General features: G+C 47.9%; 1 protein-coding gene across 1 annotated transcript in view; it reads left to right on the forward strand.

The window, feature by feature from the left end:
• The window catches only part of VWF (von Willebrand factor), a 141,943-nt gene that overhangs the window by 86,040 nt on the left and 38,946 nt on the right, over positions 1-16,957 (forward strand). The window contains exons 28-37 of the mRNA XM_064591672.1: positions 1,913-3,291; positions 5,423-5,539; positions 5,636-5,776; positions 6,041-6,184; positions 8,749-8,913; positions 9,841-9,884; positions 10,206-10,383; positions 14,510-14,730; positions 15,075-15,267; positions 15,436-15,777. Of these exons, the coding sequence (XP_064447742.1) occupies positions 1,913-3,291; positions 5,423-5,539; positions 5,636-5,776; positions 6,041-6,184; positions 8,749-8,913; positions 9,841-9,884; positions 10,206-10,383; positions 14,510-14,730; positions 15,075-15,267; positions 15,436-15,777 (2,924 nt within the window). The remainder of the gene's footprint in view (positions 1-1,912; positions 3,292-5,422; positions 5,540-5,635; positions 5,777-6,040; positions 6,185-8,748; positions 8,914-9,840; positions 9,885-10,205; positions 10,384-14,509; positions 14,731-15,074; positions 15,268-15,435; positions 15,778-16,957) is intronic.

Genomic DNA, 16,957 nt, shown 5'->3' on the forward strand with positions numbered 1-16,957 from the left:
TATTTCTAGAATTTGCCTCTCTTTCTTTAAGAACAGACCACATTGCTTCCCCAGAAAACACCTCTTAAGAGGCTGGGGTTTTTAGCCTCTTCTCACTTAAGGAAGGAGGTACTCTTACTGCCCCTGGAGGTCACATCTAGTCCAAGGACAGGTGCCTTTGGAAGTCAAATTTCTTCTTTACTCAGAGCCCTAACCCCTTCGTGTGACATAGACACCCTGGGGCCACAGCCGAGGTCTCCGGATGGGACTTTCATATTTGGGAGGGAAGACACTCATCACTGCACCCCGGGCTCTCACTCGGATTGCCTCTGGGAACTGGCCTTTGTGGACGTGAGAAGGAGTCCTCAGGGTGGGCTCTGAGTTTTCTGAAGCTCTGCTCCCAATTAGGGAACATGTATTCAGACGTTGATGTGTTTAACACCACACCCTGACACTGATAGAGCCTTATGGGAACTTGAACTTGAGAACTTAAATTTTCTGGGGAAGGGCTGTGGCCACAGCTGCCAGAATCAGATCCTGCTGCCGCCATCTGTACAAACAAGGGGGAACACTGCCTGGGGTAAATTTTCTAGCAGACACAGGAAACTAGAAAGTATGTCACTCATGCATTGTTAACGAAGGATTGAAGCAATAAATCGTGTGGGCCACGGGGAAGTAGGAATTAACTTCCGGTAAGATCCTGCCTGCCTTCCTTCCCCATGTTGAAACAGAGGCTGTAAGGAATAAAGAAGGGGATGAATCCAACACTGGCTTGGGGTTCTGAGCCACACAGGCATGAGAGCTTAGAGCCCTCTCCCAACCTCCCCCTGCTGGCCCGTGGGGAAGGGCAGCTACCAGGGTGCATATCTTGGCTTCAGACAGCTGTGGACGGTAATTCCAAAGCAGGCTGGGGACATCACCTGGGAGGCAAGCCACAGGGGACGCTTCTCAGGGCTCAGGGCACTGCTGCCTCTTGGCTTTACAGGGGGTGCTGAAGGCAAGTTACTTCGAAGGCAGAGCATCAGAATAGGAGAAAGTCCTGGCCTCTATGGGTCTCTCCCATAGGGCAACTTGATTTCACCTGTGGTCTGGCATACCTTGCCATTTCTGAGACACTGGTGAGGAGTGACCAGAAGGGACTGGAAACTTGGCCTGGTAGTGCTGGAATTTATGGGAGGGCAAAGGCTCTGCTACAGACTTGGGGTATGTGCTTGGGGCTCGGTGCAGGGCCTAGCCTCTCCCTGGCACACGACAGGTGCTCACCACATGGTTGTTGGAGGAATGATCGAGCCACTGTCTTTTCCCCTAACATCTTGGACCTTCCTGAATACTATTTCCAACTTTGTTCTGGGATAAAGTTGGGATTTTGAATCTTTGTTCATCTTTCCAAAATGTTTTCATTCCACTTTTTTCTGTTTTTCTTAAGGCCCAGTGTATTAAACATGGTACAACATTTATTCAGCTTAAATTTTGGTACAATAAATGCGGTAAAGCATTTATCTTCAATAGGACATTCACATGCCTTGGCCAGCATCAACATTTTAGAGCGATATTTGTTTTTGGAGACACCTGGGAGAGAGTTTGGATTAGAATTAAATATTTATGCTGCTAGAGGTGTAGGTTGAAAAGACATTGACTTTGAAGGACTGTGTGGATGGCCTAGAAGCAAGAAAGAGTCTTCCTCAGGTGCTACGAGGGGTTGGAGCTTTGGCTTCTAGAATAAAGGGAGGCCTTTGCTGCATGTGTAGGGGTGCTATTTGGGGACCTATGTTAAAAAATGATGTGCCACTTGGGTAGGGGAGTGGTCTCTGGGAGCTCAGCTCAGGTAGGCCCGGCAGGTCATTCTCTGGGAAGGCTGGAATGGTCTAGATAAGGCTGAGAAGTGCCCAGAGGTCCTTCCTGAACCATTTCTGGTTTTCTCTCCCTACTGCAGTCATTGTGAGGGCGTCAACCTCACCTGTGAGGCCTGCAGGGAACCTGGAGGCCTCGTGGTGCCCCCCACGGAAGGCCCCATTGGCTCCACCACCCCATATGTGGAGGACACTCCAGAGCCACCTCTCCATGACTTCTACTGCAGCAAGCTTCTGGACCTGGTTTTCCTGCTAGATGGCTCCTCCAAGCTGTCTGAGGACGAGTTTGAAGTGCTGAAAGTCTTTGTGGTGGGCATGATGGAGCGTCTGCACATCTCCCAGAAGCGGATCCGCGTGGCCGTGGTGGAGTACCACGATGGCTCCCATGCCTACATCGAGCTCAAGGACCGGAAGCGACCCTCGGAGCTGCGGCGCATTGCCAGCCAGGTGAAGTACGTGGGCAGCGAGGTGGCCTCCACCAGCGAGGTCTTGAAGTACACACTGTTCCAGATCTTCGGCAAGATCGACCGCCCTGAAGCGTCCCGCATCTCGCTGCTCCTCATGGCCAGCCAGGAGCCCCCGAGGCTGACCCGGAATTTGGTCCGCTACGTGCAGGGCCTGAAGAAGAAGAAAGTCATTGTGATCCCCGTGGGCATCGGGCCCCATGCCAACCTCAAGCAGATCCAAAACATCGAGAAGCAGGCCCCTGAGAACAAGGCCTTTGTGCTCAGTGGTGTGGACGAGCTGGAGCAGCGAAGAGACGAGATTATCAGCTACCTCTGTGACCTTGCCCCGGAAGCACCTGCCCCTACTCAGCACCCCTCTATGGTCCCGGTCACTGTGGGTCCGGAGCTCTTGGGGGTTCCCTCATCGGGACCCAAAAGGAACTCCGTGGTTCTGGATGTGGTGTTTGTCCTGGAAGGGTCGGACAAAATTGGTGAGGCCAACTTTAACAAGAGCAGGGAGTTCATGGAGGAGGTGATTCAGCGGATGGACGTGGGCCAGGACAGCATCCGTGTCATGGTGCTGCAATACTCCTACACGGTGGCCGTGGAGCACACCTTCAGCGACACCCAGGCCAAGGCGGAGGTCCTGCAGCACGTGCGGGAGATCCGATACCGGGGCGGCAACAGGACCAACACCGGGCTGGCCCTGCAGTACCTGTCTGAACACAGCTTCTCTGTCAGCCAGGGGGATCGGGAGCAGGTCCCTAACCTGGTCTACATGGTCACAGGAAACCCCGCCTCTGATGAGATCAAGCGGATGCCTGGAGACATCCAGGTGGTGCCCATTGGAGTGGGCCCTCACGCCGATGTGCAGGAGCTGCAGAGTATTAGCTGGCCCAATGCCCCCATCCTTATTCAGGACTTTGAGACGCTCCCCCGAGAGGCACCTGATCTGGTGCTGCAGAGGTGCTGCTCTGGAGAGGGGCCGCAGCCCCCCACCCTCGCCCCCACCCCAGGTCGGTGGGCACCTTGCCTGATGTGGGGGCTGCTGAGGGCTGGTGGAGGTGCAGTTCTTGGGTTCAATCTTGCTTCCCTGCTCTGTGCCTTCAGTCAAACCCTGGCCTTTAGAGGGCCTTGTTTCCTCACCTCCCAGCCAGGGAGTTGCATCTGTGATCTTTTGGCGGCAGGAGGATCTTTTCTTATTGAGTGTGCTTGTAAATTCAAAGGTTACTCGAGGCTATTGTTAAAATGTGAACAATGTCAAGGATATAGAGTGAAAAATACAAGTCTTGCTTTATCACACAGCCTCATCACTACCCAATCCCATGCCTTGCTTGGAGGTAACCTGTTAAATGTAGTGGCTCTCAGCTTTGACCACGCTGGATGGATACAATCACTTAAGTAGCTGGTGATCTCTGGGGCAAGGCCAGGAAGTTAGGTGACAGGTTTAACCCTCGGATTCTGGAGCCGGACCACCTTAGTTTGAAATTCAACTCTTGCCCCTTACCAGCTGGGTAATTTGGGGCAATTTATTTTTGGTAATAATTTGGGGGTAATTTTGAGCGAGTACCTCTGTGTATATGTCTGCTCATCTGTAAAATGGGGATAACAATAGTGCTTGTAAAATGCTTATAACAGTACTCAGCACATAGCCAAGTGCTCAAAAACTGGTTGCCACCAGAGCTAGGTGACTGCCTTCTTAACTGATGCTAATGTCTAATCAGGTCCTAGTTCTTGAGCAGAGTGTTCAAGACATTCCTTGGAGTATTCGGGACCATCCAGAATAACTAACTTCTTTTTTTTCCTAAGAGCTTTATTGTTTTTTTTAATTGAAGTATAATTTACACACAGTGTCATATTAGTTTCAGGTGTACACCATTGTGATTCAACAATTCTACACATTTCTCAGTGCTCATCATGATAAGTGTGCTCTTAATTCCCTTTACCTATCTCACCCCTCCTCCCTACCTCCCCTCTGGCAACCACTAGTTAGTTCTCTGTAGTTAAGAGTTTGTTTTTTTCGTTTGTCTTTTTTTTCTTTGTTTGTTTTGTTTCTTGAATTCCACATATGAGTAAAATCATATGGTATTTGTATTTCTCTGACTTATTTCACTTAGCATTAGGTCAGCCCTTTAGTTCTATCCACGTTGTTGCAAATGGCAATACTTCATTCTTCTTCATGGCTGAATAATAGTACAGTGTGTGTGTGTGTGTGTGTGTGTGTATTTATACCACATCTTCTTATCCACTCTCTATGGATGGACACTTGGGCTGCTTCCCATGTCTTGGCTACTGTAAATAATGCTGCTGTAAACAAGAGGGATGCCTATATCTTTTTGAGGGTGTGGAAAAAAAGGAATCCTTGTGCACTGTTGGCAGGAATGCAAATTGGTGGAAAAGAGTATGGAGGTTACTCAAAAAGTTAAAAATAGAATTACCATATGATCCAGTAATTCCACTATTGGGTATTTACCCAAGGAATGAAAGACTAACACCAGAATAACTTTCTTTAAACGTCTCCTGATCCTCACACTTGTTGTAAGTGCCTTTGTGTCTTGGTTTTGGTTTTAACCAGAGCCACAGATTTATTGACATTCTTGTGGTATTTGTGCTGAGGAGAACAGTAGTAGCATCGTCTTATCAAATCTCGGGATGGCTTTTCGGCCAGAGGTTTTTTCTGCACTGTGATCATGGCTCTGCCCAAACATTACCACGAGTGCCAGTCATGTACAGCTGGACCACCTTACAGCACCTTCACCGGCCCTACCACCTCACGGCACACAAGCTCGTTCCCCAGCCCTCAGCTGCCACTCCATCTCCTTTAGCCATCCATCTCCCTGTTGTGCCGTTCTGGTATTTTGTTCAGTTCCAGAAGAGTTGCAGCTTCCAGTTACTGAGGGAGCCAATGCCTCTTGCTTTCATCTGTAGGCATATAAACTGCCTTTCCAGTATGTCCAGACCTGGGGCACTCATGGGCCCCTCTCACTCCTCCCGGGCCCGTGTTCCCACTGTGCAGGACCAGTGGAGACACCCTCCCCTTTGTGGTGCCGAGCGGCCGGCAGCATGCTGCTTGCCCTTGGATGTGCTGTGCGCTGCAGGGGGCCTGGCAGCCAGCCCCTGTGTGCTCACCCTCTGCTCTCTTCACAGACTGCAGCCAGCCCCTGGACGTGGCCCTCCTCCTGGATGGCTCCTCCAGTTTTCCCAATTCTTACTTTGAGGAGATGAAGAGTTTTGCCAAGGCTTTCATTTCAAGAGCTAATCTAGGTAAGTGGTGCCCTGGAGGAGCCGGTGGGGAAGGAGTGCTTTCTGGGGGGCTCCGCCCGATCCAGGCTATGATTCCCACGTCATCTTTCCTGTCAGGGCCCCAGCTCACGCAGGTCTCGGTGCTGCAATACGGGAGCTCCATCACCACGGCTGTGCCATGGAACGTGGCCTATGAGAAAGCTCACCTCCTGAGCCACGTGGACCTCATGCAGCGGGAGGGAGGCCTCAGCCACATCGGTAACTTGCTGCTGCGGCCGGGAGCTTCGTCTGGTCTCAATTCTTGGCATCCGGGACTGAGTGACCTTGGCCGGTCCCTTGGCTCGTTGGGCTAGTTTCCTTTCTGGGAAAGTGTGCGGGCCTCGCTGCTCTCCTGGATCTCAGTGTGTGTTTCTCTGTCTCTGAATCGTTCCATTTTGACCACCTAAGGATCTGCCATGAGACAGGAGGCCCGGCGTTCCTGCTGTCAGGACTGACTCGGTGTGGGCTGTTTTCCATTCTCAGGGGATGCTTTGGAGTATGCTGTGCGATATGTCACCTCCGAAGTGCATGGTGCCAGGCCTGGAGCCTCGAAGGCAGTGGTCATCCTCGTCACGGATGTCTCTGCGGATTCAGTGGATGCTGCAGCCGATGCCGCCACGTCCAACCGTAAGTGTCCAGTGTATGATCCCGAGACTCTCCTAAACCACTAGAGCACTGAAAGTGGGCTGGGGGGGAGGGGATGCTTTCGGGTGGCCTGGATGGTTGTGAGTGCTACAGAGCTACCTGTGGCCTGGTTTCAAACAGCAGGAAGTCGCCCAATCCCCATGTTACTTAGAAACCAAACAGTAATAAATATGTGTTTGTCCTTCATTGGTCTGCATGCTTTCGGCTGTCACTTGTAATTTCTCCAGATTTTTCCTTTGTGTCCAGGGCTGGGTCAGACTTTCATGCCTTTCCTTTTTGAGGTGGTGTCCTTGCTCTGTCCCCACTCTCACCATGTCTGAGGCCAGAGTGACTCATGGGGCCGTGGGAACCATCAGACCTCTTCCAGTACCAGCCTAAAAGGTGTGGGTGGGGTGCTGGTTGGACAAGAGAAAGGGTGCAGCTTTAGGACAGGGACAGGCATGGGCATGACCCAGCTTTGGTGCCCCGTGTGAACTTGTGCTGTGAATAGCAATGGAATGTGAGCCAGGGCAGATGGCATGGTGCCCAGGAGGCGCTGGGTGAGTGGAACGATGTTAAGTCCTCAAGTGGCCATCTGGAGACTTGGTCATCCTTCAGAACCCTGCTCTGGAGTTGTCTTTGCTCTGATGTCTTCCTAAGAGAGTTATCCACTCCCTTTTCTGTACCACATCTGAACAACTCAACATGTGCAAGTGACATTGTATTTGTTTGTTACATATCTGCTTCTTGCAGAACTTGGGGGTCTTTGAGGGCAAGGGCAACAGCTTGCTTATTTTCCTGTCATCTGTGCCTGATGCACAAAATAGGGGGCCATCTAATGTTTGTTGAATGAATGAAGGAGACATGTTTATAAAATTGATTATTTTAGGGAAAAGGACCCTAAAAGGGAAAGAATATACATTTGGATGATACAATGAGCTAACAGGAACAGAAAAGTTCCTGGTAGAAAATCAGCTCTAACCTTAAGCCAACTGCAAATACCTAGAACTTTCCGGAGAACTGAATTGGGGAATTTCAGGATGGAGACACTTCTTCTCTCATGAACCCCAAGAAGGACTTTCATCTGGAAGGGAAGCAGTTGCAGTCTGGGGGAAATAGACATGCTCTAGGGCAAGTCATTGAACTGTTCAAAGCCTCAGTTTCTCATCTATTAATGGGCACATACATACTCCAGGCTCAGGCCTGTGACATTTTCTCTTCTCTTCTAACACTCACCCCCTGGGTGGTCTCATTTAGTGTCATGGGTTTAAATCCATTCATACACTGCTGACCTCAATATTCCTGTCTCCTGCCTGGATCTCTCACCTTGACTCCACCTCGATGTTCTACAGAGAAACTCAACATAAACCAAATTCACATCTGAATCTCCTTCCACAGTCTTTCCCATCTTAGACAATGGCATTCCATCCTTCCAGCTGCTCAGGCCCAAAACTTCAGCATCCGTGATTCCTCTTTCTCTCTCAGACCCTGTCCAGTCCATCCACAAACTACAGCTCTGCCTTCAGAAGATATTGAGAAGCCCACCACACCATACCACACCCACCACTGTCACCCTTGTCTCCCACCCGGACTATTGTAAGAGCTTTCTGATGGAACCCCAGCCACCACCCTTGTCCCCTGTAGTTCATAATAAACATGGCAGCTGTAGCGACCCTTTAAAAATTGGTCAGCCCAGGGGCGCTTGGGTGGCTCAGTCGGTTAAGGGCCCAACTTTTGATTTTGGCTCAGGTCATGATCTCAGAGTCTTGGGATCGAGCCCCGTGTTGGGCTCCATGCTCAGTGCAGAGTCTACTTGAGGATTCTCTCTCTCCCTCTCTTTATGCCCCTCCCCCCTCTAAAATAAACAAATCTTTAAAAAAATTGGTTAGCCCATGTCACTCCTTAGCTCCATAGTCTTGGCTGGCTTCTCATTTCATTCAGAGAACATGTTATGTCCTTACGTGGCCTATGAAGCTTTGCATGGTCTGTGCTCCACCCCCTCTTATCTGCTCTGTTCCCACCACCCTGGAGCATGCACTCATACTTCTGCTCGAGCCCTTGCGCTCACTGTTCTCTCTGCTTGGGATATCCTCGTGGCTCCTTCAATCCTTACTTCAGGTCTCTGCTCGGATGTCATCTCTTCACCAAATGCTTCTCCAGCCACCTTGCATGAAACAGCAACTCCCTCTCCTACCCCTGGGCACTCCCATCCTCATATCACATTTTGTTTTTTTCCTAAGCACTCATACACATCTGAAATGCTGGATATTTACTTATTTTTGTGTTTGGTGTCTGTCTCTGCCCAGGGCAAGGTCCACAAAGACAGGGACTTCATCTGTTCGGCTCACTGTGTCCCCATTGCTTAGAATCGTACCCAGCACAGAGTGGTGTCATTAACATTGGTTGACTGACTGAATGTCTTGCTCCCAGGGTCGGTTTATGTGACCCGTCTGGAAAATATGAGGCTCTGTACAGATGCTGGGTACAGCTGCAGCTCTGTCCATTTGGGGCCCAGCTTACCAAAGCAGGTTGACACAGACCCTTTCTCGTTCCTCTGCTAACCCCAGGAGTGACAGTGTTCCCCATTGGAATCGGGGATCGGTATGATGAGGCCCAGCTGAGGAGGCTGGCAGGCCCAAACGCTGGCTCCAATGTGCTGAGGCTCCAGCGAATCGAAGATCTCTCCACCATGGCCACCCTAGGAAATTCCTTCTTCCACAAGCTGTGCTCTGGTGAGTCTCCTCATGTCTTTTTTACTCCCTCAAAATACAAAACACAAAAACAAAACCCATTCTAGAGACCTGAGGTTGGCCTGAGGTTGGCCAGGCCTTGATGAAGACAGTTACATAGACCGGGACCTTTAAGTTTCTGCTCATGGGAAGTTCATACTAAAACACCCAAGGGGGTACCAGAAAGTTCTCTGTGTATAGCCCTCCTTCCATCCTAACTGCCCATCAAGACTTTAGCAGAGACAGCCCGTGCTTACTTGTGCAGAGTGATTTTGGACAAAGAAGTGGAAGACAGAAGCAGGGAACTCCAGTGTCCCGCAGACCATGGTCTTCTTCCCCACGCCCTATGTTCAGTCTCAGCACGAGTATACAGGGCCTTAGAAAAACAGCAACATAGAATCTAATACCAAAGTATCATAGTTTAAATTGACTTAGAATTTTTTTTTTTTACTGTATATGATTTTTTTTATCTGTTTTTATTTATATTCCTTAAGTAACTAGCTGTGAGTCAATACCTACTACAGAGTTATTGCCCTTTCCTGCTGGAAGATAGCTCTCCTGGCAGGACTCTTAAAGATCTCTTTCACATTTTGGGGATCTTGCCTCATTTCCTCCCCCTTCCTCTCACTAGGCACTGGTCTACATATGAAATGGGAAAAGGAGATACTGACTACGCACTGTAGGGATTTCTGTGTTCTTACTGTTGTTGTCGCCATAATTACTAAGAACTGCAAAGCATGCCAGAAAAAACCGCAGGATGGCCACCTCTTAGCTTGGTGGACCCGCATCCTCATGGTTGAACCCTCTCAGATCCTTTGCAGACTGAAGTCCACTTCACAGACAAGCCTGGGTGTCCAAGCAGACATCTTGAATGGCTTGGAACTTCTGCATAATGGGTGGGACCTCAGATCTTATTTGTGTCTGTTTCAGGGTTCGTTAGAGTTTGTGTGGATGAGGATGGGAACGAGAAGAGGGTGAGTTCCTTTCAGCTGACTTTGAAAAAAAGATCAGAATGAGTATTTGGGGTGCTTTTCCCCCCTTGTTCCTCCTTCTGTCTTGGTCTGGTTCTCACTCTTACCATTATATCCTGCTTGTGTGTGTGTGTGTGTGTGTGTGTGTGTGTGTGTGTGTGTAGGTTTTTACCTGTAAATCTTGTGTTCTGCCTTCTTGCTGCTTGGGCCCATGTGCAAGTCCTAGTCTCTGTGTCCTTAGAGGGGGTCAGTTGCCCAGTTGATGGGCTTAGGGCAGGACTGACTCAGCCTATGCTTGCCTGAATCTGCTTTTTTCTTCTGCAGCCTGGGGACGTCTGGACCTTGCCAGACCAGTGCCACACAGTGACTTGCCTGCCAGATGGCCAGACCTTGCTGAAGAGTCATCGGGTCAACTGTGACCGAGGGCCGAGGCCTTCCTGCCCCAATGGCCAGCCCCCTCTCAGGGTGGAGGAGACCTGTGGCTGCCGCTGGACCTGCCCCTGTGAGTCCATTGCTTTACCAGCCTGGACAGTGTTATAGGGGTAGTACTTTTAGCATGGCTGTGCAGAGAGGTAGACCAGAAGGCCCTTTCCCTCCTCACTATATGCAGAGTGCTCCCTTCACCCATGTTTCCTCCCCTTTGTGTCCTTTAGACGTGTTTTCATTCAGTCCCAGGGATCGCTGTTCTCCTGTGTCTTTGGAAAGCACTTCCCCAGATAAGGCATAACGAGAAGGAAGAATTGATTTTCTGAGGTCAGAGCTCAGCTTGGCTGTTGGCAAGTCAGCCTTTAGGAGTCTATGCTGGAGAAGTGTAGCAGTGAGAGTGATGCCCCCAGAAAACTCTCCACTCACACCTAGAGCTGTATGGGAGCTGGGTGCTGTGGGACGTCATCACAGTGGCCTGGTGTAAGAGGAGGACATAGTCAAGTCCTTCTTGTGCAGACCCGTGGAGGGCATTCATCCATGGGGGTGGGTCAGCCCTCTGCCTCATGGTTGGGAGAAATGGCTGTGTTTGGCAATACCTACTCAGCATAATTACTATGTCGAACAAACACAACCAGTGGGATAAAAACTAAACTGTATTTTATACCCCACCCTCCCTTGACTATTTATTTAGTGGGATAAATGATCTCCCTGGACTGGATAAGAATGCTACCGGACCTCATAATTTCTGCTTATTCATAAAATGTTCTATGGTTCCTTTACATTATAAAACAAACTCTCAACTTGGTAATTTGGTGCCCATCCCCGTGTAAGAATCAAAACCTTAAACTTGAGTTAGAGTTAAAACAGCTCCTTAATCCCAATTTGGGCTGCCTGCCCCCAGGACAGGGATGTATCCCACTTGTGGGATGCAGACCCCTCTCTGGAAGGGGCCTCTCGAAAGTCCTGTTCATAAGGCTCAGGTGTCCCATTTGTCCTTAGTGGGGCACCTGGGGGTGTGAGACTCACAACGCAATAGGAGTTTTGTGCAAACAAATTTCTTCTTAAATTCAGTCCCTCTGGACTCCTTTTATACTCTTGACTTTTTTTTACTCTTTATATTCTCTCTTTTTAAAAAAAATATTTTATTTATTTGATAGAGAAAGACACAGCGAGAGAGGGAACACAAGCAGGGGGAGTGGGAGAGGGAGAAGCAGGCTTCCTGCAGAGCAGGGATCCCAATGCAGGGCTCGATCCCAGGACCCTGGGATCATGACCCGAGCCAAAGGCAGACTCTTAACAACTGAGCCACCCAGGCGCCCCTCTTTATATTCTCTTTTATCAGAAGTGGTAAAACTTGATTTAGGCTCTTTTTGTTAAGGATTAAAAAAATTTAAATTAAAACCATTTAAAACTTCTTATTTTGAATAATTTCAGATTTTCAAAAAAAGTTGCACAAACGGTACAAAGAATTCCTGTATATCTTTACCCAGATTGTAGTATCTTACATAATCACAGTGTAATGATCACAATCAGGAATTAACATCCGTAAAATACATCCATAAAAATCTTAGTTTTTGTCCGTTGTCCCACTAATGTCCTTTGTTCAGATGCAGGATTCAACCCAGAATCACACATGGCATTAAGTTATCATGTCTCTGTAGTCTCCTTAAATCTGCAACAGATCCTTAGTATTTATTGATATTTATGACCTTGACCTTTTTTGAAAAGTTCTGGCTAGTAATTTTGTAGAATGTCCCTCAATTTGAGTTAGAGTCAGATTATACATGTTGTCAAGAATAATCCAGAAGACATATTGTGTCTTTTTTCGTTTATCAAGAGGAGGTACATGTTATCAATTTGCCTCATTACAGGTGATGTTAAGTTTGATCACTTGGTTTAGGTGGTATTTACCAGATTTTTCCACTGTAGAGTTACTGTTTTCTTCCTTGCAGTTAATAATGATCATGTACAGAAATATTTTGGAACTATGGAAATATACTTTTACCCATTGAGTTTACCATGCATGGGTAATCCTTACCTGACACAATTTTTATTGTAGTATTTGCCAAATAGTGATTTTTGATTTCCATCATTCTCTCCACATTTACTAGTTGGAATTCTACTGAAAGGAAGAATTTTCCTTCTCTGTCATTTATTAATTCAATTAATTATTTGTATCAATATGGACTCATCAGTTCTTATTTTATTCTAGGGGGTAGAATCAGTTACTAGCATTATTTATTTTCTTGGTCAGCTGGTCCTGGATTTGGCTGCTGGGAGTTCTTTCAATTTGACTCGTGTCCTTTTGACATCCCCAGCTCACTCTCTCACACAGTGAGGAGCCTGGCTCTCATTATCCACAATATATTTCTATGTTGGCTTAATCCCAGAATACACATAAAGTAGTTTCAGAATTTGCTAACCAATGCCTGGATGGAAAACAAATCTACTAACTAGAGTACGATATTTGTATACAATTCTTTTTATCTTTTGTCTTTGAGTACATAGTACATTTCCCCCCGAAGTTATTTAGGTTAGTTTCTCCCCTCCGTACAGTGTAGTTATGTTATTCATTACCATGAGTTTAATTTGTTTCTGTTTGTATTCCGTTCTGGGTTTCCCTCATCCCCATTCTTGCTGATTTTATTCATTTGTTTGTTTTCGGTATGTGAATTACTAATCTGGCCCCAAATGTGAGAGGGTACAGAAAGGTTTACTCGGATGTCACTCCCCTGTCCCCTTTCCTCTGTCCTTTCTGCTTATTTCCACCTACGTTCGTGCAGGCAACCGACCTCACTCATTCCAGGTTTATCCTTCTTCACAAATGAGCTTTGCCTTTTTTGCTTAAAAACATAGCCCAGAAATCCTCTCTATCAGTTCAAAGACAGCAGCGGGGACACGAGAGGATCACAGAAGTGAAGTAATTTATCCCAGATCACAGCACAAGCAAGGGGTGGGAGCCAAATTCAATCTTGAGTTTCTCTGGCTCTGAAGTACCCACTTCACTGTAACAGTTTATGCCCTGGTGGGCAGAGCCTCAGGTGAGCTAACACCATTTCTTTGCCTGTGACTTGCTACATCCTCATAGCAGTTGGGGCTGATCTCTTTAAGGCTTGACACGCTTCACAGCTGGGCCACTTGCAGCATGGGTGTCGTCGGGCCAAAGGCGTTCAGTACTGCCCCTTGGAAGGGACCATCTACTCTAGGACTCAGGAGATTTTGAGTGGAAGAGTTCCTAGCAGGCTGCTCAGCTCTGACAGCTGGTGCATCCAGCCCCCTCCTTTGTTAGTGGCCATGCTGCTTGACCTACAGGTCACTCGTGCAGATGGAGGTTGCCTAGACCTGCTGTGAGTGAGGGACATGAATGCATTCTCATTGACCCACTGAGTCTGCCTCTCAGTTCTTGGGCTTTTATTTTCCCACCACCATAGCTATGGTCATGGTTGCTCCGGAAAGCTCATCTCTAGCTTCATTTCGGTCCAAGATTAACTTTCAAATCACGCATGGTGGTGGTGCCTTCCATGGGGGGATTTTTACAGAATCATCTTATGCAGATGCAAGATGACTAGTATTCCCAAGTGGTGTTTTAATAGGAACCTTGAGAATTTGCTGATCATGTGAATGAATGAGTGGCAAATGAGGGAGTGCTGAGACCCAATCATTTGTTTTGGCTTCAGAAATATTCCTCTTGTGTGATCTCTTAAAGGATCAAGTCAACATGGCCTCTTGTACCGTTAGAAACTTGGCAGCTGAGAGGACACATGTGTCTTTAGGTGAACTTTCTTTACAATGAGCTCATAAGCTCATGATACGCTTAGCTCCTCATGATTTCAACAAGTCCTAACAACCCTGAGACTTAATTTTGTTTCCTGGGCCAAGGCATCCCTGTAGAGGAGATCATTCACTTTGCACGCTAAAGTAGAAGTATGGCTCTATAATTTTCCATGTTTTTTTATGTGATACTTATCCTTCTAAACCTTCTCTAGAAAAATATTTACTGGCTAAGTGTTACTTACCTAAGCTACTCTATCCCTCAGAATTTGTTCCCTAATCCGTAAAAAGGAGGAAGTTAGACTGCATGACCTCAAAGGGCCCATTCAGCGCTCAGTTCTGTTAACTGTGTGCAGCTTGGTAACACCTGCCTCTTTGCACTTATGGGGGTTTGGAGAACGTCACATCCGTCCTTTGCTCTCCCCATCCAGGTGTGTGCATGGGCAGCTCTACCCGGCACATCGTGACCTTTGATGGGCAGAACTTCAAACTGACTGGCAGCTGTTCATATGTCCTATTTCAAAACAAGGAGCAGGACCTGGAGGTGATTCTCCATAATGGTGCCTGCAGCCCTGGGCTGAGGCAGGCCTGCATGAAATCCATCGAGGTGAAGCATGACGGCCTCTCAGTTACGCTCCACAGTGATATGCAGGTGAGGGGTGTTTTCTCTGGGTCCCATGCAAGGCAGCAACAGAACCTCGAAGAAGCCTCCGCTGCTGGTTGGTTTTAGCTGGTGTGTCTGTTAGGGACTCCACCTTCTGCCTCACCAGCAGAGCACCACCTTTTTAGGAGGGGTGTAAAGGATTCTAATAATCTGTTCTGTCAAGCTCTGCAACGCTCCTTTACCTTAGAAGAGCTACTGCCAAATATCAGAGTTTGTGGATGACATTGGAGTTGAGAGTAGGAACTGTCGGTAACTTTGGGAAGAAGCTAAGAGTGAAATTCTAGGATTCCTTATTGTGTGACTACTGATGAATCACTGTCTTCTTTGGACAGCCGACAGTGAATGGGAGACTGGTCCCTGTCCCATATGTGGGTGGGGACATGGAAATCAATGTCTACGGCACCATCATGTATGAGATCAGACTCAACCATCTTGGCCACATCTTCACGTTCACTCCACGAAACAATGAGTTCCAGCTGCAGCTCAGCCCCAAGACCTTTGCTTCAAAGACGTATGGTCTTTGTGGTGAGAACTTTCTCCTTTGCTCTAGTCTCAGGACTCTTGGCTGCTTGTATTTCTGGGTCCAGTTGATTGTAAGGTTCAGAAGCTGGTGGGCATGGAGAGTGGCCAGGTCTCCAACATCAATATGTCAGCACCCAGGGCTACCAATCTTGCCTTTCTCCATCTATCTAGGGATCTGTGACGAGAACGGAGCCAATGACTTTATGCTGAGGGATGGCACGGTCACCACAGACTGGAGAGTGCTCGTCCAGGAATGGACCGTGCAGCAGCCGGGGAGGACGTGCCAACCGGTCTCCTGGGAGCAGTGTCCTGTCTCCAGCAACTCCCACTGCCAGGTCCTCCTCTCAGAATTGTTTGCTGAGTGCCACAAGGTCCTCACTCCAACCACCTTTTACGCCATGTGCCAGCAAGACAGTTGCCACCAGGAGCAGGTGTGTGAGGTGATTGCCTTGTATGCCCACCTCTGTCGGACCAAGGGGATCTGTGTTGACTGGAGGAGGACCAGTTTCTGTGGTGAGTCTCCAAAGGCATCCTGTAAAGTTGTGAAGACCAACTAATTGTGGTCTTGCTCAACCCTCTCTGGGCCTCATATTCTTTTTCTGGGTGATAAAGATCAAAATCCCTGCTTTTCCCATTACCTAGGATCTTATTTAGGATCAAATTAAATGATAGATGTTTCAGTAATTTGGGTGTAGAATGTCTGTGTAAATGGAAGCGTTTCTATAGTTCAGACAAATGTGACTTTAATGTATTGGACACATATAGGCATCAGCAAAGTACAGAATGACCAGTCACATTTCTGATTTGAAATTACCCCAAGTTTAGCAGAGGCTCACAGAGTAAGCCATGCCTGAGCAGGATGTTGAAGTGTGAGTGGAATTTTGCCACTGAAATACCAAGAAGGATCTTAATTAGAAAGACCATGGGATTGCTAGTGGAGGTTCCTCTCCAGGGTCAGCTCTCCTACTTGGACTTGGCATTTATTCGTCATTTAGCATGCAGGGGATACCATAATGAATCAGATGTGATTCCTGCCTCAGGGGGCGCTGGAATGAAAAGAACACTGAACTTCAGCCCCCACCCCCCAATTACTGAATACAATCTCTGACTTTCTCTGGAGGGAAATCAATATATGCAAGCATCTTGGAGTCTCAGAGTTTATTATCATAGAACTGCCACAACTCTAGCCTGTGGCTGGAGGACTTGGGCACCCTAGTCCCAGCTCAGGAGCTGATCATCTGTTCTCTGTCTATCTGGACCTTGCTTTCTGCATCTCAGAATGAGATGGTTGGACGAGCAACCCTTAGGTTCCATCCAACTCTGTTGTTCTGAGTCCATTAGATGGTAGTGCCTTGTTTCAACCTGCCTGCAGTTCAAGGGGCAAATGATAGTTCCTGAGTTAGCCATAGTCCTTCTCTACTTACTAATTTCCTTGTCTACCCCCGGCTACTCACTGTGCCCTTACAGGAAAATGCTTGATGCTCTAAATCCTTAGACACTCCTGCCACCTGCTTTGGCACCATGAGAAGGGGTCGAGCAGGGCCAGACTGGGCCAAGTGAATCATGTACCTTTTCTCCAGGCAACTCTTCATAGCTGTGGACTCCTTATTTAATTTAAGAGGATTTTTTTTAAAGGATTCAATATACCTGTGTTCAAAAGAAACACCCATAAAACTTCCTAAGGATACACAGG

This window comes from Mirounga angustirostris, unplaced genomic scaffold, assembly GCF_029215605.1.
Source record: "Mirounga angustirostris isolate CCGP_5_RB_7025 unplaced genomic scaffold, mMirAng1.0.hap1 SCAF_5, whole genome shotgun sequence".
NCBI classification, from domain to species: Eukaryota; Metazoa; Chordata; class Mammalia; order Carnivora; family Phocidae; genus Mirounga; species Mirounga angustirostris.